The 27,417-nt window shown below is 38.4% G+C and overlaps 3 protein-coding genes across 10 annotated transcripts in view; all 3 read left to right on the top strand.

Moving 5' to 3' along the window:
- Positions 1 to 18,029, top strand: part of LOC105380591 (gustatory receptor for sugar taste 43a-like) — a 38,665-nt gene extending 20,636 nt beyond the window's left edge. For 3 of the 8 annotated variants that reach the window (XM_048626430.1, XM_048626429.1, XM_048626428.1), the window contains exons 5-11: positions 1,481 to 1,591; positions 2,824 to 2,971; positions 3,329 to 3,484; positions 3,883 to 4,023; positions 13,425 to 13,610; positions 16,395 to 16,504; positions 17,694 to 18,017. In XM_048626430.1, coding sequence (XP_048482387.1) covers positions 1,481 to 1,591; positions 2,824 to 2,971; positions 3,329 to 3,484; positions 3,883 to 4,023; positions 13,425 to 13,610; positions 16,395 to 16,504; positions 17,694 to 18,002 — 1,161 coding nt within the window. In that variant the 3' untranslated portion in view covers positions 18,003 to 18,017. Of the gene's footprint in view, positions 1 to 1,480; positions 1,592 to 2,823; positions 2,972 to 3,328; positions 3,485 to 3,882; positions 4,024 to 13,424; positions 13,611 to 13,995; positions 14,102 to 16,394; positions 16,505 to 16,868; positions 17,084 to 17,290; positions 17,574 to 17,693 lie in introns of those variants that run through there. The other 5 variants (XM_048626427.1, XM_048626433.1, XM_048626426.1 and 2 more) reach the window with 5 other exon arrangements.
- Positions 9,733 to 12,045, top strand: LOC125489695. Its single transcript, XM_048626438.1, has 2 exons — positions 9,733 to 10,553; positions 10,928 to 12,045. The coding sequence occupies exons 1-2, from the start codon at positions 9,893 to 9,895 to the stop codon at positions 11,287 to 11,289; spliced, it is 1,023 nt and encodes a 340-aa protein (XP_048482395.1). The 5' UTR covers positions 9,733 to 9,892; the 3' UTR covers positions 11,290 to 12,045.
- Positions 18,030 to 18,031: 2 nt separating the features above from the next.
- On the top strand, positions 18,032 to 18,961 carry LOC125489696 (gustatory receptor for sugar taste 43a-like). The gene is made up of 2 exons (XM_048626442.1): positions 18,032 to 18,221; positions 18,608 to 18,961. Exons 1-2 carry the CDS (start codon positions 18,051 to 18,053, stop codon positions 18,668 to 18,670), a joined length of 234 nt encoding a protein of 77 aa, XP_048482399.1. The 5' UTR covers positions 18,032 to 18,050; the 3' UTR covers positions 18,671 to 18,961.
- Positions 18,962 to 27,417: the final 8,456 nt, after the last annotated feature.

The following is a 27,417-nucleotide window of genomic DNA, read 5'->3' as shown; positions in this document are numbered from 1 at the left end:
TTTATCCTTTGAGGTTTGCTTATGTTCATATTGCTTTATCCTGAAAATTATGGGATAATATGGGATGGGACACTTACTAAAAAAGTGGGCTTTTATTTCGTAAAAAAATATATCAAAATCGGTTAAGTTGATCCAGAGTTTTGCTCTTGGGAACACATTTCCGGTTAGAATTTTATTCATGCCCAACTTTTTTCTATGAGGTTTGCTTTCCGTCAAAATGCCTTATCCTGAAAATTATGGGATACAAACGGGTCGTAGATACTCACTAAAAACGTAGGCTTCTATTTTGTAAAAAAAATATCAAAATCGGTTCAGTTGATCCAGAGTTTTGCGCTTGGGAACACATTTCCGGTTAGAATTTTATTCATGCCCAACTTTTTTCTATGAGGTTTGCTTTCCGTCAAAATGCTTTATCCTGAAAATTATGGGATACAAACGGGTTGTAGATACTCACGAAAAAGGTAGGCTTCTATTTTGTAAAAAAAATATCAAAATCGGTTAAGTTGATCCAGAGTTTTGCGCTTGGGAATACAGTTCCGGTTAGATTTTTATATAGATGTGAAATGTTGTTTCCGATTACATTTCAATATAAATTATTTAAAAATAGGTTTACTTTTGATATATAATTTTTATTTTGTGTAAAAAAGTAATGTCTTGTGTCTACAATATAAATATTTTACTTTAAAAACCATATTGTTATTTAAAAAAATATTTTATAAAAATAAATATTTGGTTGGATCCTTTCTGCGAAACGTTGAATTTCCCTGCTTGCATAGAAAAAGCAATTTAGGAGAAAGGATCCAAGTGCATATTTTCATTAATAACTCAATAAATATTCGTTATAGCTACACCATGATTTGCAATAGTAAAATAACAATAAATATGCATAATTTAAGATAATTTTCACATATAAGATGCTTTTCATTGCTGAAGAATACCGATTAGAACTTAAAACGTCTATATCTCAGAACTAGGTTTGTGTGGGTTGAGTCCTTTCTGCGTAACTACGTCCAAGTATGTACCGAATAAAAATCTTTTTTTGAAATCGATTAAAAAGGTTTACTATCCCTGAATTTAGTAGGAAGTGATGCCAGCTAAAGAATAAAATAAAGTAATTAATATGAATTCCATACATTATCTGTCATTTTATTTTTTTATTGCCCAGAAATGGATCCAAATTTTTCCTTTTTTCGGTTAAGAGCTTTTTGAGTAGCATCACTTTTGAAATGTCAGAATTCCGTCGAATAAAAGATCCAGGTATACGTTATATAAATTATGATTTATAATACTTATAACTATTTGAAAGATTCAGAATTTCTGTCCAATTATAGCGCCAACATCTTAACTCAAAATGCTCATGCTGTAGTTTACAGTTTCCTTATCTTTTCACATCTTGTGTCGTACTTCAAGATATACCATAATTACTCCACCACATAATTACACCACATCTCCTCACATCTAATCTCCTCACTCCTCACAGGTGGTGTCAACATGCGACGTGCTGGTAGTGGCAGCCACAGCCGGCGCCGGCGTGTACGGCGCGCCCGCGCGGATGCGCAGCATGCTGCGGTACATGGAGTCTGTGGCTAGCGTGAGTTTATCTTGATGATGTTGTCTTTGTCATCAGCTAATAATCGTCAGTTGGATAAAACATTCTTCCAATGAATTTTCTTTTTAGCTTATCGGTGACAACCACGTAGATATTTTTTTTGTGTGAGTTTGCACGAATTTTTATAAATCATAGAACAAAAAAGTTGTTGAGTATGATTACCTGAGTCACTCCCATTCGGTTTACCGTACCATTTTTCACACCCTGTTTAAGGTAAGTATAATACATGATGACGTTGGCTCGCGAAGTATCACGTAGGTACAATAGTGGCGGGATTCAGGTTCGCGATAACACACACTAAAGAAAGAAAGAAAGAAAGAAATACATTTATTACTACTTACTTACATATAACAACCGAGGTTACATGTAGTGTGTGATATGTGATATCCGAAATACAAATTTTCAACCACCAGAAGAGTTATTGTTCTCAGTATGGTGATGAAACACAGATATTTGTTCTCGGGTCTTGGATGTGCCCGTAAAATGGCAATAGGCCCGCCCCCTATTACATTGGGACTAACATAACACTCTGGCGAAATGTGGGTGCAGCAATGCACCTCTGCCTACCCCGCAAGGGAGTACATTAGTACAAGGCGTGAGTGCGTGTGTGTGTGTATGGTGATGCGGTGTGTAGTTCCCGGAACTATTTTACGTGACTGGCAACCCTCACATGTAAATTCTATGAATCCACAATTCTATTATGTGCTAGCATTAATGAGAATACTGTGGACGGCAAATCGAATTTGCTGAACAAATTGATGCTGTTGTGTACTGCGTACGTTGAGGCTTCGTCCAACAAGATTTTCAGTTTATAGCGGCTAACCGAGTAAAGCCTTGTAGATAGTAAAATAGGGTAGGTCATTGTTTGGTAGGCAGAGGTAGATTTGAGCACAACTTTATTTGAATTTTAAAGTAAATTTCAACTAATTTTCGAGGCAAATAACAGATTTTATTGTTAAAATAAACTAAGCTGGTTATTGATTCTTACACTATCTACCTCTATCTCCTGCTCCTCTAGGCAGACACTATTCGTCGTTATATTCTTAGCGTGTCGGTGATAATTGACAAAAAGTTATCACTGTATCGCAAAGATTTGGTATCATTTGCAGCTTACAATACACCCATTACCCTCCAACTGGGCCTAAGCCAATACAGAACATAAGTCTCAATTAAAAGACGGTCGCACTAAACCTATACCCATCTCCCTCCCACAGCTGGACGTGAGCCTGGGCGCCCAGTACTCCTCTGTCTCGGAACGCAAGCTCTGCGCGGTGCTGCTCTCCGTGTTGTTCCTGTTCTCCGTTCTCATTGTGGATGACTTCTGCTTCTATGCAAGGCAGGCGAGCCGGTTCGATCGGACTTGTGAGTTGGATGTTTTATTGTTTAATTGGTTAATACAAGTGCTCAAGAATGCCGTTCATACCATACCTAAGGCACTACATTAAGTAGAAAATAGTATATAAACTTGCAAAAGAAGAAGTTAAGCCAACCTTTGATCAAGTGACTACCACTTTGTTTTAAAGCGGTCCATTATGATTGGACATCGTTCTCGATTCTGCAACTGCTAAAAGCAAAACTAACATAACATGTCTTCAGCCTGCACACTAAACAGTATGTAATGTATGTTATGTAGCCCTTAAGAGAGTTGGATGTCTATAACCGTAGTAGTCTGTCGGAAAGTTAACTATGTCCATAATATTCCCCTTTTACACATTCCAGGGGACGTAGTAACGAACTACATCGGCTTCTACCTGCTCTGGTTCGTGGTGGTGATCCTGGAACTTCAGTTCGCGTTCACGGCTCTGTCCGTGCGTGCGCGCTTCCGGGCAGTGAACGACGCGCTGGCACACACGGCTAGCTGCGTCGCGGTTCCATGTGAGTTATGCGCTCCTGGTACTTTTAGATTAGAATACAGAATATAACTCAAACAAAAACATTACAAAATGGCAAAGTGCAAAAAGGCGGCCTTATGCGATAGAAGAGACAATTTTAACATAATCATCCAAATCCCAGTCTCACACTTAGTAGCTGTGACAGAAAGAATAACAATAAATACATTTGTGGATATTTGACCGACGCTCGGGATCGTATCTGGCTCAAAGAATCTCTCTGGCTATACAGCGAGGCCATGCAGCCAGCATTATGGGAACCTTTGAGCCAGGTACGATAAGAGTAGGTCTTTTTGATTAGGTTAAGTAGTTTGTAATTTGCATGTTTATTTGTTAATTTGTGGATATTAATTTACCTGCCTACCATTATTTCTATTTTTCCAGTGGAGAAAGTGAAAGAAGCTCATCACATGAACATGTTTGCTATTCGCGTGGCGCCAGCGGACAGCACTCGGCCGACCAACGTCAGTCTGCTAGTGGACTCCATGAGCCCACAGGACCATACTGTCATCATACGGAATGCTGGTAAGATGCTGTGATGCTATAAATTCCTGGTACTAATATTCTACTAAAGTCCAGTAACAGGTGAATTAATTTCATACAAAACTACCGCTGGAAACCGTTGGTAATCCAATGCAGCATACTACTTTAAAATGAAGGTGGTAAGATCCTATGAGGCTATGGACTCCTGGTATAACTGTCCTACTCAATCTAAATAATACTAGAAACGCTGCGTTTGGAATATCCTATGACGCTATAGATTCCTGGTACCTACACGTTCTACTACAGCATACCATTAGAATACGGAATACTGTCTGCAATGATCCTATAATGCTATGGATTCCTGGTATTAGTGACACTTATGTGTTAGGTTTCATTATTCAGAATATAAATATATTTTCTAATTTCATAATTCATTTATATTTTAGAAAACATCAATCCATTTAAAGTTTGTGGCAACCGGAAATTATTACATTAACAGTTACTCAATGTTGTCTTTCAATTATTTTTATTATTTTAAAAATTATTAGATATATTTATGATGAATTTTAATAACAGTCATTTTGTTCAGAAGCTTCGCCGGAAGCTGACAAACTAATAGTTGTTCGCAAATAAAATAAATGCGACGGATATCCGGAGGAGGACATAAATATGAAACGATCGGTCAGTTGAGTCAGTATTGGTTAAGGCATCGAGCTGTGAGGTCGTTTGAGGAGTGACCAAAGGTTCGCAATAATTATAAGTTATTTTGATTATTATAAGTGATTGGAATAATAAAGTGTATTGTGTAAAAAGTGTGTTCAGTGAAAATATACCTCCACCGTTGTGGAACGTGGACACCTGGTGTTTTATTTTATACTTCAGAAGTGGTAAGTACCTGTTGCTTTTACATAATTGTGCACAAAATTTAACAAATTTAGTAATTTAGAAGATGTCTAGGTTTGTGAATTTCAAAACCTAAACCAAAACTTGGTTAACAAAATCAAATAAAATCACTGTTGGTTGCATAATCCAAACAAAATTTTATATCTCCTAATGCCGATGGATTTCCGTTGGTTGTCTTATATCCTCCCACTCTCTATGTTACTCCAGTACAGTATCATCGGTTCTTGCTAGCCCGTTCATATCCTATTATCATCCAAGGTAAGCATGCTTAAAATAAAATACGATTGTTATGAGTATTAAAGATCGATTAGATTATTTTTTTTTTTTTTTTTTAATTACTTCCTAATAATAACGTAGTGATCTACTAGACCTAAGTTTTCTGTTTAAAATAATTAGAAATAGAATTAATTGTCCACAAATTTTGTCCAGATTTATATTTTGGTGCCTCGAAGGCTTCCCAGACACCCAATAAAACCTTAGGTGTCCGCCTCACCGTAATACAGTTCTCGGTTTTAACTCCGCCATTCCCAGGTTAAGCAGATTGTTAAATAAATGTTCTGGATCAATTGAAATTTATGCTGACTCTTTGTTTAAATTAAAAATAAAATTAATTTCTCAATCAATAATATTTATTATCCTAAACTTTTAATTCAATTATTAATCATTTATTACTTTATTTTTATAATGGGTTTTATAAGTAGCCACTAAATTGTCGATTTGTTTAAATTTTGTGCATGCAATGTTTACCTATAATCGTTTGTGCATCTAGTTTGTATTTAATTATAGAATTGTAAAAGTTTTGATGTAGGTAACAAATATTGGTGAACCATAATTAATAAATATTTAAAAATATATAAAATATATGTTAAGCCATTGTTTAAACATATGATATCTATTCCCTAAGGCTGGTTAGGGGGTGCAAGGGGGAGTGAAAATCACGTTATTTTTTCGATTAGATGCGTGGTTTCAGAGATATTTCATATTTTGTAATTTTAATTCTTACTTATATCTTAATTTTGAATTTATCCCAATCTTGGTCGTCACATGGCCGTGACCTCTGAAGGGTTAGACAGGGGCACCAAAACAACTAGGCTCATGGTTTTATTGGCAGGGGTCCTAATGGGGTCATAATTTTATTGATGACGTATTTACATGTATTTATATTTTTCCGAGGGACGGTGAGATGCAGAATGAAGATAGATCGTCCCTTCGTCGGTTGGATACTCCAACCCGTATGGGGTCGAGACATTCGAGCACTGGAGGCAGGCGCAGCCGCAGTCCTAGCCGGCGAGGTGACTCTCCTGTACTTCGCCACCGGAGCCGTCAGCGCAGTACACAGCGCGACTACGGTAGGCTTAGAGAGCTGGAACGTGACCTGGACAGGCAGCGCCAGCTGTTGCGTGCACGTGAAAACGACATTTACCGAGAGCGTAGCCGACTCAGACAAACAGTGAGTAATCACCGAGAAGTTTCTACTACACGTAGCGTTAATAATGAAGCACAAATGCTTTCTCCACAAACCCAAGACAAAGAAAGAGATGGTGGTTCTGAAAGCAAAAGACGTCGCTTGGACGATCGGAATAATTGTGCGCAGCAGAAAAGTAACACCGAGAGTCCAACGTATACCGCCAGCGATGTCGTGAATATGTTAAAATCTTTTAAGCAAGTACCACCTAAGCCCTCGACGGCAACCGCACCCATTCATTCCAACATCAATCATAATAACATATTACCAGAGTTTAATCCGTCTGCGAAAAATCAGCGCATTGATATGTGGCTGAGGAAAGTGAATGAGTGTGCCACCGTCTACGGCTGGGATGGTAGAACAACTGCTCACTACGCTATGCAGAAGCTGCAGGGATTGGCCAAATCCTGGTATGAAAGCTTGCCCTCAATCCTTTTCAACTGGGATGAGTGGCAAGAAAAGTTATCGAACGCTTTTCCATGTGACCAAAATTATGGCCAATCCCTGGAGGAGATGTTAAAGCGTAGGAGCCGCTTTAACGAACAAATAGAAGTGTACTATTATGAAAAGTTGGCTTTGTTGAACCAATGCGGCATCGATGGGAAGCGCGCCGTAGAATGTATCATACACGGTTTGAATGACAGAACAATGCGTACTAGTGCCAATGCTTTAAATTGCTCCCAGCCAGAACAATTGCTAAAATTTCTTATGAGCACAAAAGAAACTTTCGTTCAACCTTTTCAACGCGCTCAATTCAGACCAAAACAAAGCTTTGAAAATGCTACAATCAGTAGCAATAACGCAAACAACAATAATAATTTAACAGCTAGGGAAAATAACCCCACAAACTTTGCGAGACGTATAGTAAACCCAGGGTCTTCTGCTATCTCTAGTCAAATGCACTGTTATAACTGTAACGGTAAAGGGCACTTGTACACGAAGTGCCCAAAACCAATTTATAGATGTAACCACTGCAACAGAATGGGTCATAAGAGTGAGGATTGTTTTAGGAAGCCTGTAAAAGCTGTTGTAGGGGAAACAGCTCCTAAAGTATTGTGACTATCTAGCAATAGTAAACATTCGTCTTCAAAATTTTGCAAAGAAGTACTAATAGGAGACATCCCAGTAGAAACGTTCATTGACTTTGGTAGTGAAGTGTCACTCATAAGGCAGTCGACTGCAAATAGTTTAGGCCTTGCATATGGGGTTAAATCTATAGCGCTGAAAGGATTTGGAAATGAAATAACTCAAACTCTTGGTAGTGTTACGATAGATATTTCAGTAGATGGTGTTAGAGCTACAGTAGAATTTCAGGTAGTACAGGATCAATTATTAGATGTACCTATGCTTGTCGGCCAAACATTTACTGAGCAAACGCACGTCTCCGTTTATAAGGACGCAGAAAAACTTAATTTCTTTAACGTTAGTCATGAGATGCCTTTTCCTGAAACTGAGATTCAAGACGAAGTAAACTGTGTTAAGGTCGTTTTGGCTGGTAACATCAATCTGATTGGTCTCGCATGTATCAAAGCAATTGTTCCAACACAGACTGGTGATACTATTTTACTTGATACCAAAATCGTAGGAAAACCCAAACATCAAGTTATAGTTTTCGGTGGGGCTTACCCTGTGAAGGAAGGCTTTGTACATATTTATGTCGCACCTGTCACTGATAGTTGTAAATTAGTGCAGGGAGTCGTAATAAGCCGTGGGGCTTATGTTAAGTTAGTGAGACAGATCGTCTCTCCATTATCGGATCCATTAAAAAGTTCGAAAATTGATGAGAAAGAAATTATTGTAGGAGACACTGTTAATGATTTGCAGCGTGAAAAGTTATTAGAAGTGCTAAGAAGGTACAATCACTGTTTTGCGTCCACCTTAAATGAGTTAGGGTGTACTAATGCCGCAGAGATGAACATCGAAGTAAATAGTAAACAGCCAGTCGTTTACAGACCTTATAGGTTAGCACACAAGGAGAGAGAGAACGTACGAGAAATGGTTAAGGAAATGTTAGACGCAGGGATAGTAAGAGATAGTGTGTCAGAGTATGCGAGTCCTATTATTTTAGTAAGAAAGAAGGATGGAAAAATGAGAATATGTGTCGACTATAGAATGTTGAACTCTATCACCGTGAAAGAACGCTACCCAATGCCGAATATAGAGGATGAGATTGCAAGGTTATCTGGTCAGGCATACTTTATTACTTTGGATTTGACTTCAGGGTATTACCAAGTGCCCATCTCAGAAAAATCGAAACCATTAACATCTTTCGTTACCCCGGATGGCCAGTATGAATTTAATCGCATGGCATTCGGGCTAGCTAACGCTCCAGCCATTTTCCAGCGTATGATGAACAAGGTTTTAGGAGCAACTCGTTATGATGGTGCTACAGCCTACATTGATGATGTTTTGATATATGGAAAGGATGTTGAAGAGTGTCTTAGCCGATTAGATAAGGTTCTACAGATGATAGAGGCAGCTAACCTGACCCTGAACTTGTCAAAATGTAGGTTTTTGCGGGATAGGATTGATTATTTAGGCTACGAGATAAGTGTAGCTGGAGTAAGGCCAGGTGAAAAGAAAATTCAGTGTGTTGTTGATTTCCCTCGTCCCAAGGATCAACACACCGTAAGACAGTTCCTTGGTCTTGTAGGCTACTTTCGAAAATTTATTAAAAATTTCGCTATACTGGCGCATCCCCTGACTAAATTGCTGGCTAAAGATGTTTCATGGAGTTGGGCAGATGAAGAAGAAAATGCCTTCCAGACTCTTAAAAGTAGATTAGTGGATAGGCCAGTTCTTGCTATTTACGATGTCACTGCCGAGACAGAGTTGCACACCGATGCAAGCAAAGTAGGTATTGGGGGAGTTTTGTTGCAACGATCATGTAGTAGCGACCCTTTTAGGCCAGTGGCATTTTACAGTCACAAAACATCTCCAGAAGAAAAACATTTTCATGCGTATGAACTGGAGACATTAGCAGTCGTATGCTCGTTAAAGAAATTTAGAGTATATGTATTAGGTCAAAATTTCAAGATTGTTACAGATTGTAGCGCTCTACGATCTACTTTCTTGAAACGAGATATTATACCTCGTGTGGCACGATGGTGGCTTCTTATGCAAGAATTCCAGTTTACCATAGAATATCGACCGGGTAAGAGTATGTCTCACGTTGATGCGTTGTCCAGAAATCCAGTAAGTGATGACGAGACTTACAACGCCTTGGACCAATATCCAACAGTCATGACCATCAATAGTGAGGATTGGTTACATACCTTACAAATGGGCGATTCTGAGCTAAGTAGGATCCGTGACGTTCTTACTACGGATATAGATGCCGACCGGTTAAAATATATCAGGGATAACTTTCTAATAAAAGACAACAAGCTGTATAAATTTATTGACGGAAATCAGGATAACATTCGCTGGGTGGTGCCGAAAGGTGCAAGGTGGCAAATTTGTCGACTAAATCATGACGACATAGGTCATTTTGGAGTAGAAAAAACATTAGAGCGCATAAAATCCACCTACTGGTTTGCTAAAATGGCCAAATTTGTCAAGAAATATGTTAATGCATGCATTGAATGCGCCTACGCTAAGAAAGATGGCTCGTCTAAAGAAGGTCATTTACATCCCATAGAGAAAATAGACATTCCATTTCATACTTTGCATGTGGACCACCTTGGACCTTTTGTCCGATCCAGGCAGGGTAATTCATATTTGTTGGTAGTTGTCGACGGATTTACCAAATTTGCACTAGCTAAACCGGTCCGTAACACAAAATCTGAAAGTACTATCAAAGTATTGGACGATATATTCTGTACATTCAGGGTACCCGACCGTCTGATCAGTGATAGGGGCACAAGCTTTACTTCTCATGCGTTTAAAAGATATTGCCTCGATAAGGGTATAAAACACGTACTAAACGCGGTGGCTAGTCCTAGGGCAAACGGACAGGTTGAGCGTTACAACCGCACCATCCTAAATTCACTGACAGCTCAAAATCTTAACAGTGATGAGAGGGATTGGGATGTTGCGGTTGGTAAGGTTCAATGGGGGCTCAATAACACGATTCAGAAAACCACAGGCAAGACTCCGACGGAGATTTTATTTGGGACATGTATGAGCGCGGAGGCGAATCCAAGACTTAATGCGCTACGACAGGAAACTAGGAAAGACGACGATGTTACCACAGTTAGAGAAAATGTTTTATTTATTTATTTATTTATTTAAAGGAAAACTTACAGCTAGAGATATCAGTAAAAATAGCAAAGTATGAGACAGACAGCCAATTACAAGTTTCCACATGTAAGAAACAAAATATTGCCATTATGCCTAATAAGTTCTACTTATTTCAGTGAATAGTAATAAATAAAAGTAAAAAACATTAAAATAGCCTTAAATAATAACTTTACGTAACTATAAGTGAGATTACAAATAAATGAAGTGAATGTGCCTATTACACAAAATATCTATATAAATATCTACCTACTTAACAAATTTAGAGCTGAATTTGTCGGTCAGACAGAAGTATGCCATTTTAGGGTTACTAACAAATAATGTTATAATATGTTATAAATGTTAAGGACAAGATAGATATCGAGCAGGAAAAACAAAAACAAAGTTATGACAGAGATAGGCATCCAGCCCGAGTCTATGCAGAGGGAGAGTTAGTAAAAATAACCAAGACAAATTTTCAAAATGAAGGAAAAAGTAAAAAACTGCTCCCAATTTACGTTGGTCCCTATCGAGTCATAAAAATATTAGGTAATGACAGGTATAGAGTAGCGTCTATACCTGGGCTAAAGGGAACAAGAAATAAACGACAAACAACCGTAGCCGCTGACAGAATGCGGCCTTGGGTCAACATTGCCGCTTTAGAAGTAGATGAGTCTAATAACTCTGATAGCCATAGCGAAGGCACTGAGAATGAGGATTAACCTATTAATATAAAATTAGTTTTGTCAAGTAGTTATTTAAGAGTGATTTTCTATAACAAATGATACATTGTAAAAGTTGTTAATTATTACTGGTTTATCTATGTATGTAGGTACCTACATGGTTTAGCGAGGAGTGACCGCGACCAAATGATTTGTTTATTGTAACTATATGGTTTAGCGAGGAGTAACCGCGACCAAATGATTTGTTTATTGTAAATTGTAAATGTATGGTTTAGCGAGGAGTAACCGCGACCAAATGATTTGTTTATTGTAAATTGTAAATGTATGGTTTAGCGAGGAGTAACCGCGACCAAATGATTTGTTTATTGTAAATTGTAAATGTATGGTTTAGCGAGGAGTAACCGCGACCAAATGATTTGTTTATTGTAAATTGTAAATGTATGGTTTAGCGAGGAGTAACCGCGACCAAATGATTTGTTTATTGTAAATTGTAAATGTATGGTTTAGCGAGGAGTGACCGCGACCAAATGATTTGTTTATTGTAAATTGTAAATGTATGGTTTAGCGAGGAGTGACCGCGACCAAATGATTTGTTTATTGTAAATTGTAAATGTATGGTTTAGCGAGGAGTGACCGCGACCAAATGATTTGTTTATTGTAAATTGTAAATGTATGGTTTAGCGAGGAGTGACCGCGACCAAATGATTTGTTTATTGTAAATTGTAAATGTATGGTTTAGCGAGGAGTAACCGCGACCAAATGATTTGTTTATTGTAAATTGTAAATGTATGGTTTAGCGAGGAGTAACCGCAACCAAATGATTTGTTTATTGTAAATTGTAAATGTATGGTTTAGCGAGGAGTAACCGCGACCAAATGATTTGTTTATTGTAAATTGTAAATGTATGGTTTAGCGAGGAGTAACCGCGACCAAATGATTTGTTTATTGTAAATTGTAAATGTATGGTTTAGCGAGGAGTAACCGCGACCAAATGATTTGTTTATTGTAAATTGTAAATGTATGGTTTAGCGAGGAGTAACCGCGACCAAATGATTTGTTTATTGTAAATTGTAAATGTATGGTTTAGCGAGGAGTAACCGCGACCAAATGATTTGTTTATTGTAAATTGTAACTGTATGGTTTAGCGAGGAGTGACCGCGACCAAATGATTCATGCATTGTAATGGTTTAGCGGGGACAGCCCGCGCCAACGAATTGATTTATTGTTTTTTTTTTTATATAGGTAATTAGAAAATAATTGTGATAAAATAGAAATATTAATAAAACTCCATAATAATATCATATCAAAATAAATATTTAAAATTTGGTAAAAATATTACTGAATAAGTTTATTTAAAAATAAAAATAGATTAAGAAGTTATTATCTTGTTAAATTTAAGTATTAATGTAATTTGTCCTAATAGTGACTCAAGTGACCGAGTGTTAGGTTTGCTTTCGGTACCTAACGTTCAATTTGGTGTATGAGGACATACACGCTATCAGGATGGACGAGTGTTAGGTTTCATTATTCAGAATATAAATATATTTTCTAATTTCATAATTCATTTATATTTTAGAAAACATCAATCCATTTAAAGTTTGTGGCAACCGGAAATTATTACATTAACAGTTACTCAATGTTGTCTTTCAATTATTTTTATTATTTTAAAAATTATTAAATATATTTATGATGAATTTTAATAACAGTCATTTTGTTCAGAAGCTTCGCCGGAAGCTGACAAACTAATAGTTGTTCGCAAATAAAATAAATGCGACGGATATCCGGAGGAGGACATAAATATGAAACGATCGGTCAGTTGAGTCAGTATTGGTTAAGGCATCGAGCTGTGAGGTCGTTTGAGGAGTGACCAAAGGTTCGCAATAATTATAAGTTATTTTGATTATTATAAGTGATTGGAATAATAAAGTGTATTGTGTAAAAAGTGTGTTCAGTGAAAATATACCTCCACCGTTGTGGAACGTGGACACCTGGTGTTTTATTTTATATATGGAACCTAAATAAACCCACGGCCGGGGCTTGCACTTTGAGCTTAGTTATTCACCAGGGACAACAAGCCATAGAACTACGCGGCCTCGATAATAGAAAGAAAGTTTATACTGAGAGAACAAGGCCCTCCTTGTTCTAACCTACAACTAACCCCCCTCCCTCCCCAGTTTCAGGCGAGCCCCGCCTCGCCGTCCCCCCGTGCGAGGCGGTCCGGCGGCTGGGGGCGCTCCACGGCTCTCTCTGCGAGGTGATCCAGCGCGTGGACTGCAGCTACGCGCTGCCGCTCGTCGTCATACTCATCTCCACGTTACTGCATCTGATAGTGACCCCGTACTTCCTGATTATGGAGATTAGTGAGTAGCTTCTATGATGTTATGGGTTCCTGGTACCTGGTAGCTGAATAGTTGGGTATTTTTAAGAGAGCGCTTAGCTAGGTCCCAGCGGGCTATCGTTTGAGTGTGGCAAGATCCTATGACGTTATGGGTTCCTGGTACTGTGGTGCTCGCGGTTGACTACATGAAGATACCGTCAATGAAGACCATAGACCGTAACGCTGGTAGGATCCTGTGTTGCTATGGATTCCTGGTACTTGTATAATATTTATGCCACATAAGAAACTTTGCCGGAAGTAATTGTGATTGCTTCCATGCTCTTCCATGGCTCCAAATCATGCTATGGATTCCTTGTTGCTCCTGCCCTGCCCCGGCTGGCTGGGGGCTCCACGGCTCTCTCTGCGAGGTGATCCAGCGCGTGGACTGCAGCTACGCGCTGCCGCTCGTCGTCATACTCATCTCCACGCTGCTGCATCTGATAGTGACCCCGTACTTCCTCATTATGGAGATTAGTGAGTAGCTTCTATGACGTTATGGGATCTTGGTACATGGTAGCTGAATAGTTGGGTATTTTTAAGAGAACGCTAAAGCTAGGTCCAGCGGGCTATATGGCATTCCACACAACGTTTGAGTGTGATAAGGTCAAGGCCTATGACGTTATGGGTTCCTGGTAGTGTGGTGCTTGCGGACAGCCGACCAACTTCAACCATGATGATACGCCCGCAGGACAGACACCGTCAATGATCTCTGGTAAGATCCTCTGTTGCTATGGATTCCTGGTACTGCTATAATAATTATTTTGCCGGATTCGGAAGTAATTATAGATTCCATGGCTCTAACCTAATCATGCTATGGATTCCTGGTTACTCCTTCCCTGCCTGCCCTGAGCGGCTGGGGGCGCTCCGCGGGTCACTCTGCGAGGTGATCCAGCGCGTGGACTGCAGCTACGCGCTGCCGCTCGTCGTCATCTCATCATCATCTCCACGCTGCTGCATCTGATAGTGACCCCCTACTTCCTTATAATGGAGATTAGTGAGTAGCTTCTATGACGTTATGGGTTCCTGGTACTGTGGTACTCGCGGACAGCTCCAACCATGATGAGCCCCTTGACACCGTCAATGTTAAATAAGGTAACGCTGGTAAGATCCTGTGTGGCTATGGGTTCCTGGTACTGTGGTGCTCGCGGTCAACTGCTATTTATAGTCGTCACCATGAATGATGACAGGACACCGTCACATACGTAACGCTGGTAATGTCCTGTGTTGCTATAGATTCCTGGTACTGCTATAATATTGATGATACATTAGAATCTTTTCCTGAGTGAGTGTGTACCCGTTAATTCTATTCTACATTCTACAGTCATATACCCAAGGAATTTGGTTATAAAACAAAGGGTGTCATTTAAACGATCGCCAATTAAATCCGTTTTGAATTTGCTAAATAATAGGTTTGAAGGCAAAATAGTAGATTTGCCAGCAAATTTTTGCCCCCAAACAATTTTAAATCAATTCAACAATTAATCACTTAAAATTGCCGGGATTTATGATCAAGTGGCAAGTTAACATTTATGTATATATTTTAATAGGTATGTCCACATAACTCGATGTTATGTTTAATATTTAAATGAAACAAAAAATTAAGTTTAAATCATCAATATTCTTAATTAAAAACAACATAAACAACTTTCTTCTAATTATAACTTAAACCTTAATCTTCTTCTAATCAAAAGCAATCTTATTGTAATTAAAACTTAAACTTCCTCTTTTCATCATCATCATCATCAGCCAATAATCATCCACTGGTGGAGATAGATCCGCTCCCAAGGAGTGCCACAACATTCGGTCCTCTGCCTTCCTCATCCAACCACTACCGGCTATCCGCCTAAGATCGTCAGTCCAGCGGGCAGGAGGGCGTCCCACGCTCCGTTTGCCTGTTCGTGGTCTCGACTCGAGAACTCGTCTACCCCAACGGTTATCGGTTCTTCGGCAGATATGACCAGCCCACTGCCTCTTCAGCTTGCATATTTTGACAGCTAAGTATGTCGGTAACCTTGGTCCTCTGACGGATAATCTCATTTCTGATACGATCCATCAGAGAAACTCCAAGCATAGCTCTCTCCATAGCACCGTCTCCGCTAATTTGTAAACTCATGTATTAAATTGCTAACGAATTATAATGTTTTAATAACTGGACCAATCATAATGTAACTACTGCAATGCTGATAAAATATGAATTAAAAAGAAATCGCAACATGCGACCTAGAGTCAATATATTTGCTGGCAAATCTACTATTCTGCGGGCGCAGTTATTATTTGAGGAGCAAAAATAATATTCTGCATACAAAGTTTTTATTTATGTAATGAACTCAAATTTTTTGGCAATCCATCTATTATTTTAGATTTTTGTATTGATATTATTTGCTGATTCATACCAGAGGACACTTTTTATTTATTTGAGGACAAAAATATATTGTTGCGGTTGATCTATTAATTTGCTGATACAAGTTGATGACAAAAATAAACTTTGCTGGCAAGAAATATAGTTCCCTAACGGCTGATTTTTCAATAGACAGATAAAAGTTTCTGGGGAATAATTCTGATACTGTCGCGACTGAATGTTTGTATTAGACAGTGACAGCAACAAATTTATTCGACAGATAGCGTTTATCTGACCATTGAAAAATCAGCCCTAAAACAAATTCCTTGTCTATCTATCACGTACACATTTCGACCAATATAACCTTCAATGTCTGTTTGTTCCGCAGTCGTGTCGACCATTCACTTTCAATGTCTATTTATCCCGCAGTCGTGTCGACCAATCGCGTGCACTTCCTGGTGCTGCAGTTCCTATGGTGCGCGATGCACATGCTGAGGATGTTCGTGGTAGTGGAGCCGTGCCACTACACCATCACTGAGGTACCTACGAATGCATATTTACATTTAGGTACATAGATAACGCAATAATCCGTCATCCGTCTGGGTTATCAGTCAGAGGACTAAGGTTACCGACATAGCTGTCGAAATGTGCAAGTTAAATTAGCAGTGGGCTGATCATTTCAGTCGAAGAACCGATAACCGTTGGGGTAGACGAGTTCTCGAGTGGAGACCAAAAATAGGCAGCGTGCCCTCCTCCCCGCTGGACCGATCTAAGGCGGGTAGCCGGTAGTGGCTGAATGAGAATGCGTTTTGTGGCGCTCCTTCGGAGAGGCCTACGTCCAGAAAGAATAATTTCGTGATTTTCCCTAGTTACATATATAAGAAATCTTCTTGCACGTACCAGGGTAAAAGGACCGAGGAGCTGGTGTGTCGGCTCATGACTCACGCGCCGTCCACCGGCGTGCTGCCGTCGCGACTCAAGCTGTTCTTGCGACAGCTGATGCTGCGCTCTTTTTAGTACTCTTCAGCACATAAGAATCTATAAAAATGAAGGATGGAATCATGAAACGTCGCTCTTTCTCACTCAAATCATGGCTCTCTCTTTTATTCTACCCACTTCAACTTTTCAACTGTGTCACCGTTTTGAAATGTACCAGGGTATTATAGCCGTCGAGTCGGTCTACCGAGTTTCTGTTCCAGTCTGCTTGTAGAGAGATGTTGCCGAAAGAATCGTTCCATCCCACCCTTGTTGAAGCATCTTACTCCCACTTATACTGTAACGTCTACAATTTTCAATTCCTCTATATTCCTTCTCGCATGTACCAGGGTAAAAGGACCGAGGAGCCGGTGTGCCGGCTCATGACGCACGCGCCGTCCACCGGCGTGCTGCCGTCGCGGCTCGAGCTGTTCTCCCGCCAGCTGATGCTGCGCTCTTTATAGTACTCTTCGCTACATAGTTAATTCAATAACTATGAATATGAAGGATGGAATCATGCTACGTCGTTCTATCTCACTCTAATCATAGCACTCTCTTTTCTCCTTTCTCCTCTCATTTTAGTTGCCTGATAAATGAGTATTAGTAACTGCTATCGTTTTCAAATGTACCAGGGTGTAATGACTGTGGAGTTGGTCTACCTAGTAGGTAATTCGTCCAATCTGCTAACTAACAGCAAGATTATCTCTTGCAATTATTGCCCAATTCTTCTATATTCCTTCTCGCATGTACCAGGGTAAAAGAACCGAGGAGCTGGTGTGCCGGCTCATGACGCACGCGCCGTCCACCGGCGTGCTGCCGTCGCGGCTCGAGCTGTTCTCCCGCCAGCTGATGCGCTCTTTTCAGTACTCCTCAAAGACTCCTAACTATGATAATGAAAGATGGAATCGTGCTTCGTCACTCTATCTCTCTCTAATGGTAGCACTCTCTTTAGTGCGTCCTGCATCAACTTTAGTAACTGTCCGTTTTCAAATGTACCAGGGTATAATGAATGTAGAGTTGGTCTACCGAGGAATCCATCCAATCCGCTACTACAGCACGTAGGTATATTTTATTGCAATTATTGCCTAATTCCTCTATATTCCTTCTCGCATGTACCAGGGTAAAAGAACCGAGGAGCTGGTGTGCCGGCTCATGACGCACGCGCCCTCCACGGGCGTGCTGCCGTCGCGGCTCGAGCTGTTCTCCCGCCAGCTGATGCTGCGCTCCGTGCAGTACTCGCCGCTCGGGATGTGCATACTGGACCGGCCGTTGGTCGCTTCTGTGAGTATTTTAGATTATCATGCATCAATGCAGTCAATAGTAGGGATTCAAAAGGCGACACTTCTTAATTTTAAATTGAGCTAAAATTTCTAAATTTATCTGACAGTGGTAATTTTATAATGTGCCTTTCAGAATTGCTACCAATATAATTATAACATCTGGTAATACAGTTTTTTTACTCTGTAGTTCATATAGGTACATAAAGACTTTAAACAGTAAAGATATTCATTAAATAATTAATTATGTTATAGTGAATTGTAATTCCGTTAGATACGTTTACTTAAATCAATTACAATTATTTACAACTAATATAGGTACCTAATATTATAATAAAAACGAGTTATAGATGTTAAAACTTAAAACTTACATTACTTTTTTACTTGCAGGTTATCGGAGCTGTGACCACGTACTTAGTGATTTTAATACAATTTCAACGATACGATAATTAAATTAGATATCAGAACTATAGTATTACCTATGTGATAATGAAGATCTAATAAATTTTATAAGAATGTATATTTATGGAAACCTATCGTATTGAAACTACTCACATTATATTTGTACTAGAGTTTGTAAAAACATGGACGAAGAATGAAGTATTATTAGAGTATCTTAAATAAATACTATTTATTTAGTCGCACCGGCTTACATACATACGTAAATATAATATTTTCTAGTCAAATTATTCTGGTCATGAAATTTATTTTCATAGCAAAAAATATTGCATTATAATATTATGTAAGTATTATTAGTAATTAGTTCCTTAGTATAAAATAAAATATTTTGTACAGATATCTTGCTGTTTTACGTTGTTGTGATTTCATTTTCAGGGATCGACCCTTAGATTGTAGAGGCAAGCTGAGAGTAACCAAGGACTATTGGGATCAACTCTTATCTTACATCAATAATCAAGCATAGTGTATTGTTGATTGTTGTTGTGTGTGTTATGAGAGATTGGCCTAAACAGTAAATATCACAAGGTCACTTGTAAAGAAAGCTTATAAAAATTCAGTTTAAATGGTGTTTATACTGAAATCATTAAGTTTCTTTCTACTTGACCTGATGAACATTTACAAATTATGCTAATGGCGACATAACGTTTAAATACACAAACGCCATAGTCAGAGTGTCACATTGAGAGTGCCTTCTACAAAGTAAATAAGCAACATCAACTAGCACACAGTATACATCCGCGGCTGGGCGGCGTTAGTTCCGCCGGGACGCACCAGACGGCGCTGAAACTCGTCTGGAAACTGGCGCTGCGTTCGCACGAACAAGTTACTTGCACGAGTTCACTTGAATAACTTGTGCTACGAGATTTCGTAGCTACTACGGCGTAGCAGTGTAGCATTCGCTACGAAATCTCGTAGCACTGTTGTGTGAGTTTTGATAATCTGTTTTTTATGTTGTTTAAAACGGTATGAATACTTCACTTGGCAAGCTGTTTAACCATTATTTTGTACATGTTTGTCCTATTTAGTGCACAGATCTTCATCTTAGCGTGACAACACAAGAGCAATGGGTTTACCACAACCGAACATTAGCATTTACAAATCTGAAGTTACTTGTATAGATCTCACAGATGTTTGACGGGCGAGCGATGCTGCTTATGGATTATTAAGCTAACATATCAGTGGTGGTACAGTAGCAGGAATAACGTTTGTCACAGTGGTGAAAGGATTAGGGTGCTTACATAGAGAATCGGGTTCCCTGTATCTACCTGTACCGGTAACCTGATTATGTGAAAGCGCTCATGACATTTAAAAATCCGGGAATCGCTCCGTGAGTGGGCGCTTTCGCATAATCAGGTTACCGGTACAGGTAGATACAGGGAGCCCGATTCTCTATGTAACCACCCTTAGTCAGCAAAATTATCGTCTATAGGATACGTCACAACATGGCCAGTTCTAGCATAATGAGTTAGGTATTTTATTAAGCTTCATCATCAAATCTACTCTTTGTATTTATAAAATGCTTCATCACGACCCATTACGTCCCCACTGCTGGGGCACGGGTCTCCTTCCAATGAAGGAAGGGTTCAGGTCTAGTCCACCACGCTGGCCAAGTGCGGGTTGGTGGACCCCAACACAAGCAACCTTGTGCTGAGAGAGTTGTCGGGTAAGTGGGCAACCCGACTGTCAGATGTTTTCAAGCCGCCCGAAGGCCTCTTGGCTAGGCTTAACGACTGCTGCCGAAGCAGCAACCGGGACCCACGGCTTAACGTGCCGTCCGAAGCACGGAAGCGTCCAGAAAAGCACCACTTGAAATTGGTCACCCATCCAATGGCTGACCGTGTCAGTTGTTGCTTTACCTCAGTGATCAGTTACGATCACTGAGGCCCGCTCGACTACGGACGCTTCGAAGCTAAATAAGCTTATTAAATACAATAAAATGCTTACTTGTATTTAATAAACTTATTATTAGTTAATAATGAATGGATTACTGTTTCTACTTTTCTTGTTATGATGCTATCACTGTGTAAAATAACTGTGTCAAGTTGGTATAACCTCTCCAGCGAACTTGCCCGAAGTGAACGCAGCACAAGGCGGATAAACAGCTGCTCAGTTAAGTAACTCGAGCGAGGCAGCACATTAGCGTCTAGGAATAGCTGAGAGTCTACCACAAACGATGCCTGTCACGCAGGGCTTATGTTCAACCTTGGGCCTAGATGTTTATTTTATGACTATGAAATTTGTGGAATACGGACCAAAATTATAACAAAAAAACATTATGTATAGTACTATACAGGCTGTTGCATAAGGGAGGTAAGGCTCTTAGATCAAAAGTTGTTCAGAATGACCCCCTGAGTCAACCCCTTTCGGCTCAGTATACCCTTTTTGCAACACCCTGTATATATCCCATTTGACGATAAGATGTAGCATTATTGCTCACCTGTATTATCATTATGTTGTATTTTTTTATGGAAGCAGTTAGGATATTGCACATAACACTTTATATGCGAAAATTTTGCAAACAAACCGGAACCGAAACGGCAAAAGCTATTCATATAGAAACTCGTCTAAATTATATTACAAAGTAATATCCAAATGTTCCTTGTATATTTATAAAGGATCCTTAGATCAGATGGAATCTACATTGAGGCTTCGTCTGGCAATGTATGTATTTTCTAGTACACATCCTCCAATCTAAATAAAACTCTCTTCCCTCGACTATAAGACGGAAAATTGGCTATGTACTATTTTTCCAAGATAGGAAAGGTTAGTTTCCAATAAGCTGATGTGTATTTAGGCTTCTAGGCACGTCCTAAAACCTAAGTTAGGGCGTCCCACTTGAAATGCGGATCAGAGACGGATGATAAAACACCGACGTGGCTTCATTTCTAATTATACGCTGTAAAGACGCAATAAATCGAAAAAGTTAAGAACCATAAATATCTGTAAGTATAAATGGGAAAAATTGCTAAAGTCGATACTATAGGCATAATAACAAGTTGAAAAAAAACCGTTATAAAAAAACTGGCAATATTACAAAATACAATACAAAAAACTTAAGACGGTATTTAACAAGTGTTTACTGATGTCAAATGCCTACGAAATTGGTAGGCCTTTATTTTATACAGTGTGTCCCTGAAAAAAATATATTATCTCATTCAAGCGAAATAAAGGGTATCAGAGGCTACAGGCACACAGGATGAAAACAGTCAAAATATTTGGAATCTCCAGAAACCGATAGTTTCACTTAGTCGACGGCTGATACGCCGTCATCGCCTAGGTAAGTCTAGATCTAGGCATCTAGACTAGGTTCTAGCTCGGCTGCAGGTTGTGGAATCAGCTTAGAGCGTGTGTCAACTTGACGTCAGCTGAGCCGATGTGGGTCCACAAACGACGCTAGTGTTGGGACACAACGGGGATCAAATGTCGACATTTTTTTTAAATAAATATCTACCTCTCATTACCCATAGTCCCTAAAATGTAAACATTTCATTTCCGCTAGAAACGGGAGCTGACCCATCCTTTAACAGTGTCCGTCACAAACCCTAGCTGGCTCTTATGTTTGTCATTGACACGATAAGAAGAACAACGTAAAATTGGTAAACCTATACCTTATTATAAATAATATGGTCGATGCTTTAGGATAAAATAAAAAAGTCTAATGTAATCGGGTGTCGAAGTGTAAACCTGCACACAATATATGTAATTATGTTACAAAAAACATCCTCACGCCTACGCCTCATGGAATGAACCCAATGCCACTCAATATTTAATTCAAAATGATGCAAGTACCTACTTACATATTCCATTTGAAAAAAGAACTGCATAACCGATCGATACATCTCATGTGACCCCATCACTAGCGAAGCCAAGACACCACATTTGCACAAAACACCGTCAACGTTCAGCTTTTAGCACACCGACATAAATAGAACAGCACTATTTGTATATCAGCTTTATGACCGTATTCTTAGGTGTTATCTTAAGTGCCCATTTCTCCATTGTCGGTTATCTATCCGAAAGGGATTGATTTAAACGTCATCTCCATATAAAATTCATGACAGATGTGTCAAAAGTTAACCACTACTCCCTGTTTATGCTCTAACCGAGAATGGAGAAATTGGGACTAAGGCTGATTCACACACTCTTTAGTGCGAGTGCGAGTAGTCTGCGAGTAGAATCGGCCTTTAGGCTGAGTGGCACGAAACCGAAAGAACTTTAAACTAAGGACAGTAAGAGCCTTGGAGGCGTAGCGGATATATTTATGTAATAGAATAGATTAAGATATTTTTTTTTAAAAAAAAGGTCTCACCCTCTCATTCAAGAGGCTGTGGGTTAAAGTACACCAAAGGATTCTCTAGAAATAAGCAATTGAAGTCTGCCGTGCGATTCTATAAAGCTAATTGTCAAAACTCGATTCTGAATCCGGAGTTAGTTTTCAAATTGGCATTCTGTAATTTCCGTAGACACATCGAATTTCGAGATTTTGACAAATAATGTATGAGATGACATAAGTATAATGTGATAACTGTTCGAACGTAAAGTGAAAGGTGAAGGGAGAATGAAGATCGAAGTGAGATGTCTGATTTTACAGAATCGCAAGGCTGTTACGGTGAAAGAAAGTCGTGAGGAAACCTGCACATGTTTTATCATAATATATCATAGGTGTGTGCCCCCACCGACCCGCAGTGGACCGTGTGGTGGGAAATGGCGCAAGCTTGGGAAGAGTGGGTAGGAATAGACTTTCGGCAACTCAATACAAGTCTTAAAAAAATATATAAACTTCAGTTATTACTATAATATATATAGGTATAACTTGAGTATTAGGTACAGTCAGCTGCATAAGTAGCTGTACACTTTTATACCTTGTCAATCTGAAACCGTCTATCGATTAATTGAAAAAAAATACGGTTTGTCAGTTTGACAAGGTACAGAAGTGTATAGCTACTTATGCAGCTGACTGTACCTACTTAACAACAACTCAACAATAAAATTGTAGGTATCAACTATACATACGGTCCGTGAGACCTTAGATTTATTTCGTTACATTTTTATGTCTCCTTTACGATACAACGTCTGTTTTACATAACGTCCCGGTTTTGTCCTAAAATTGTAAATTACCTTAGATATTATGTACTTACAAAGTTTAGCATGAGTTTTTGTAATAAAGAAATCTTATATATTTTTTTAATGTGCTTTTTGAATCAAGACATCGCCACACACAGTAAGTAATATGAAAACACAAGACACAACTAAAAAAAACATTATTAGAGCTTTGTGATCGGAATTTCTAGTATTGTTGATTTTGTGACGCTTTGAAGTATTTTTTGTTATGCCCTTGTGCATAATTACAATGATTTTACCATCACACCGAGACACTCAACAGGGTTGTTCAGAATATCGAGTACATTGTCCTACTTTCGAGAAATGAACGGCTGAATTTCCATCCTTTATAATATACTAGCAGTAACCGCGAGCTTCATTTCGCCTTAAAAAACCCCGTAGGAATCACACGATAAAAAGTAGCCTATTTGTTAATTCAGAGTATCAGCTAGCTCCATAACAAATTTCATTTAAATCGGTTCAGCCGTTTTGACGTGAAGAAGTAACAAAAATACACACACATACTCACAAACTTACACCTTTATAATATTAGTAGGATTACATATATGTATAAGTAGGTTTTTTATAGTAGGTTTTCAGCATATAAAACATCTGTTGGCGTACTGCAATTCAATTTGAAGATAAGATATCTTCAATAACTCTGGACAGGATGCGTCCAGAATTCTCATTTCCTTTGCATTTTAAGATTCTAGTTTACTCAGAACGGGGAAATGAGATGAGATCGTATAAGAAATATTACTATCACAGAATGAAGAAAGCTAAAGAAACTCCCTTGACTATGTCATAAAGCACTAGCCGTTGCCCGCGAGCAACGCTTCGCCTTAAAATCAGCCTAGACTCCAACTTGAACTTGGAATATGATACATATACTTTCAACAGAAGAACCGGGACTATCACAAAATATGGAATGGAAACCATATTTAATTATTTATGCATAATAGTTGACGAAATCCACGCAAATCGCAATCTAAATAGTGAGACTGGTGGAACATCTCCTGAGAATAATAATACGAATAGTCTTTTTCGAGTTCAACTACAAATCTGATACCTCAACAGTTCACTTGGAAACATCACGGCAACAAACAATAAATATAGATTCTCGCAATAATATAGAAAATGTTTATTTATTTCACCAAAACGTGTGTGGAATTACTAATAAAAAAGATGAATTAGAGGTTTATCTTCATGGTTTAGATAAAGACGTACACTACATCTGTCTCACTGAACACTTCTTGTACAAAGACTCAGCACCCTTATTTCATCTAGATAATTATAATCTAGCTTCTTATAATACAAGAAGCCACAAAAAAAGAGGAGGGTCATTAATAGCTGTCCATAAAGACAGGCCATATGAAGAGCTAGAACATTGTAAAAAACTATATAAAGTAAAATGTTTTGAGGTCTGCGGAGTTAGAGACATTCAAAGTAATGTTTATATTTGTTGTTGCTATAGAAACCCAGAAGATAATACTTATGATATTTTTATGGAAAGATTAGAAAAACTTCTTGAGTACTTTTTTGATAAGAAATGTATAATTTGTGGTGATTTTAATATAGATATTCTGTCTGATACCAAAAAACGCAATGAATTTGTTAATCTCTTAAAGTGTTATAATTTTAGACATGTTATCAACGAGGTTACTTATGTGAAAAATGATTCAAGCTCTTGTATTGATAACTTCTTGACTAACGTACCTGAGGCATGTTTGGAGAAACATAATGTTGATCACAATGGCTTGGCAGATGGTCACGCTGGTATTTTCTGTGATTTATCAATTGAAAATGCGAGCAAAGCTAATAAAATCCCTCAAACACTTTCTGTAGAAAAAAGATGTTTCTCTCAGAAAAATAATGATCAATTTAGGAATGAAATAATGAAACAGAACTAGACTAACAAGGGAATCAATGGATTTATTTCAACATTCGACGGCATTTTCAGAAACAGTTTTCCGAAAAAGAAAGTTCGGGTAAAGACAAAAAGAACAGATCATATTAAATGGATCACTACAGGAATAAAAGTGTCAAGTAAAATGAAAAGAGTTTTATATGGAGCTCAGCGTTTCGATCCAAGTATAAACGAATACTACAAGAGGTATATCTCAATTTATAGGAAAGTAATTAAAATGGCAAAAAAACAGGCAGTCCGGTTTGAAATCGACGGTGCAAAAGATTCCACGAAAGCAATTTGGAGGTGTGTAAACAAACACAGAAATAAAAAAACCAACACACTTAAAGAAAAACTTCTGCTTAAGGTAGGTAATGAAATAACTGACAAGCCCAAAGAAATTGTTAACATATTTGCAAATCAATTTGATTTTGAAGAATCCAATACATCAAGTGTTAACAAAGACTTGGCTATGAATATATTGGAGATAGATTCAAAAGTACAAAATGACATGTATTGTCGAACATGTAATCCAGCAGAAGTTGAGAAGCTTGTTCGTAGTCTTGAGAACAAAAAATCATGCGGATATGACGGTCTGCCTATGACAGTGGTCAAAGACAATATTGATGTGCTAGCAGCTCCGTTGGCCTATTTTTATAATGAGTGCATAAGGCTTGGTATATTTCCAGAACAACTCAAAATTGCAAGGATACTACCTATTTTTAAAAAAGGTTCCAAGAAAGATCCATCAAAATATAGACCAATCTCACTTTTACCTATACTTTCTAAAATTTTTGAAAAAATCCTTAAATCGAGACTACTAGTACATCTTAATATGAACAATGTTATTAGTGATAGACAGTTTGGTTACAGACGAAGCCTAGGAACAGTAGACGCTATAGAAACATTAGTAAATGATGTAGTACTAAAGCTTAACGACAAAAAGAAGGTAGCTGCCTTATTTCTCGACCTAAGCTCAGCTTTTGATCTAATAGACCATGAAATTCTACAAAAAAAATTAGAACATTACGGAGTACGAGGAAACACTTTAAAACTTTTCAAGTCTTACCTTCAGAACAGGAAACAATTTGTAGAGATCACCACCATAGATAATAACTCTGAGATGATCACAAAGTCAAAATTGATGAATGTCACTCGAGGAGTTCCGCAAGGCTCAGTCTTAGGACCCATACTTTTCATAGTGTTTACGAATGATCTGCTAGAGCATATGGGTCGGTCTATGCCGGATGCCAGGCTAGTCGTATATGCCGATGATACCAATGCTGTAGTTTCAGCCAACGACATAAAGACATTGGAATCTGATGTAAACAACATGCTATGCATTTTCTCAACATGGTTCAACATAAATAATCTTAAAATAAATACGACCAAAACAAGTGCTTTACTCTTTAAAACCACAGCAAGAGATAAAGATAAAATCAATATCATACTTAATGGAGACGAAGTACAAAATGCCAATGTCGTAAAATATTTAGGAATTTATATTGATTCTTCATTGAACTGGAAGCATGAACTCAATGCATTGGAGAGCTCTATTAGTTCTGCATGCTATGCCCTACGAAGTCTCCGGGATGAAATAAGCGAAGAGCAGCTTAAGATGGTCTACTACGCATTGATAGAGTCTAAGTTGCGTTATAGCATAAAACTTTGGGGTCATAGCTATGAGTACAATGCAAACAAAGCATTTGTCTTACAAAAAAGGGCTATTCGCACA

This window comes from Plutella xylostella, chromosome 16 (assembly GCF_932276165.1).
Source record: "Plutella xylostella chromosome 16, ilPluXylo3.1, whole genome shotgun sequence".
Classification (NCBI taxonomy): Eukaryota; Metazoa; Arthropoda; class Insecta; order Lepidoptera; family Plutellidae; genus Plutella; species Plutella xylostella.
This window is presented reverse-complemented; position numbering and strand designations above follow the sequence as displayed.

Excerpts from the sequence above, each read along its gene's own strand:
- LOC125489695 (XM_048626438.1), top strand. The coding sequence starts at position 9,893 with ATGGCCAAATTTGTCAAGAAATATGTTAATGCATGCATTGAATGCGCC. Across the intron at positions 10,554-10,927 it reads TGTTACCACAGTTAGAGAAA|ATGTTAAGGACAAGATAGAT; the intron begins ATGTTTTATTTA and ends AATATGTTATAA.
- LOC125489696 (XM_048626442.1), top strand. The coding sequence starts at position 18,051 with ATGTACCAGGGTAAAAGAACCGAGGAGCTGGTGTGCCGGCTCATGACG. Across the intron at positions 18,222-18,607 it reads ACCGGCCGTTGGTCGCTTCT|GTTATCGGAGCTGTGACCAC; the intron begins GTGAGTATTTTA and ends TTTTACTTGCAG.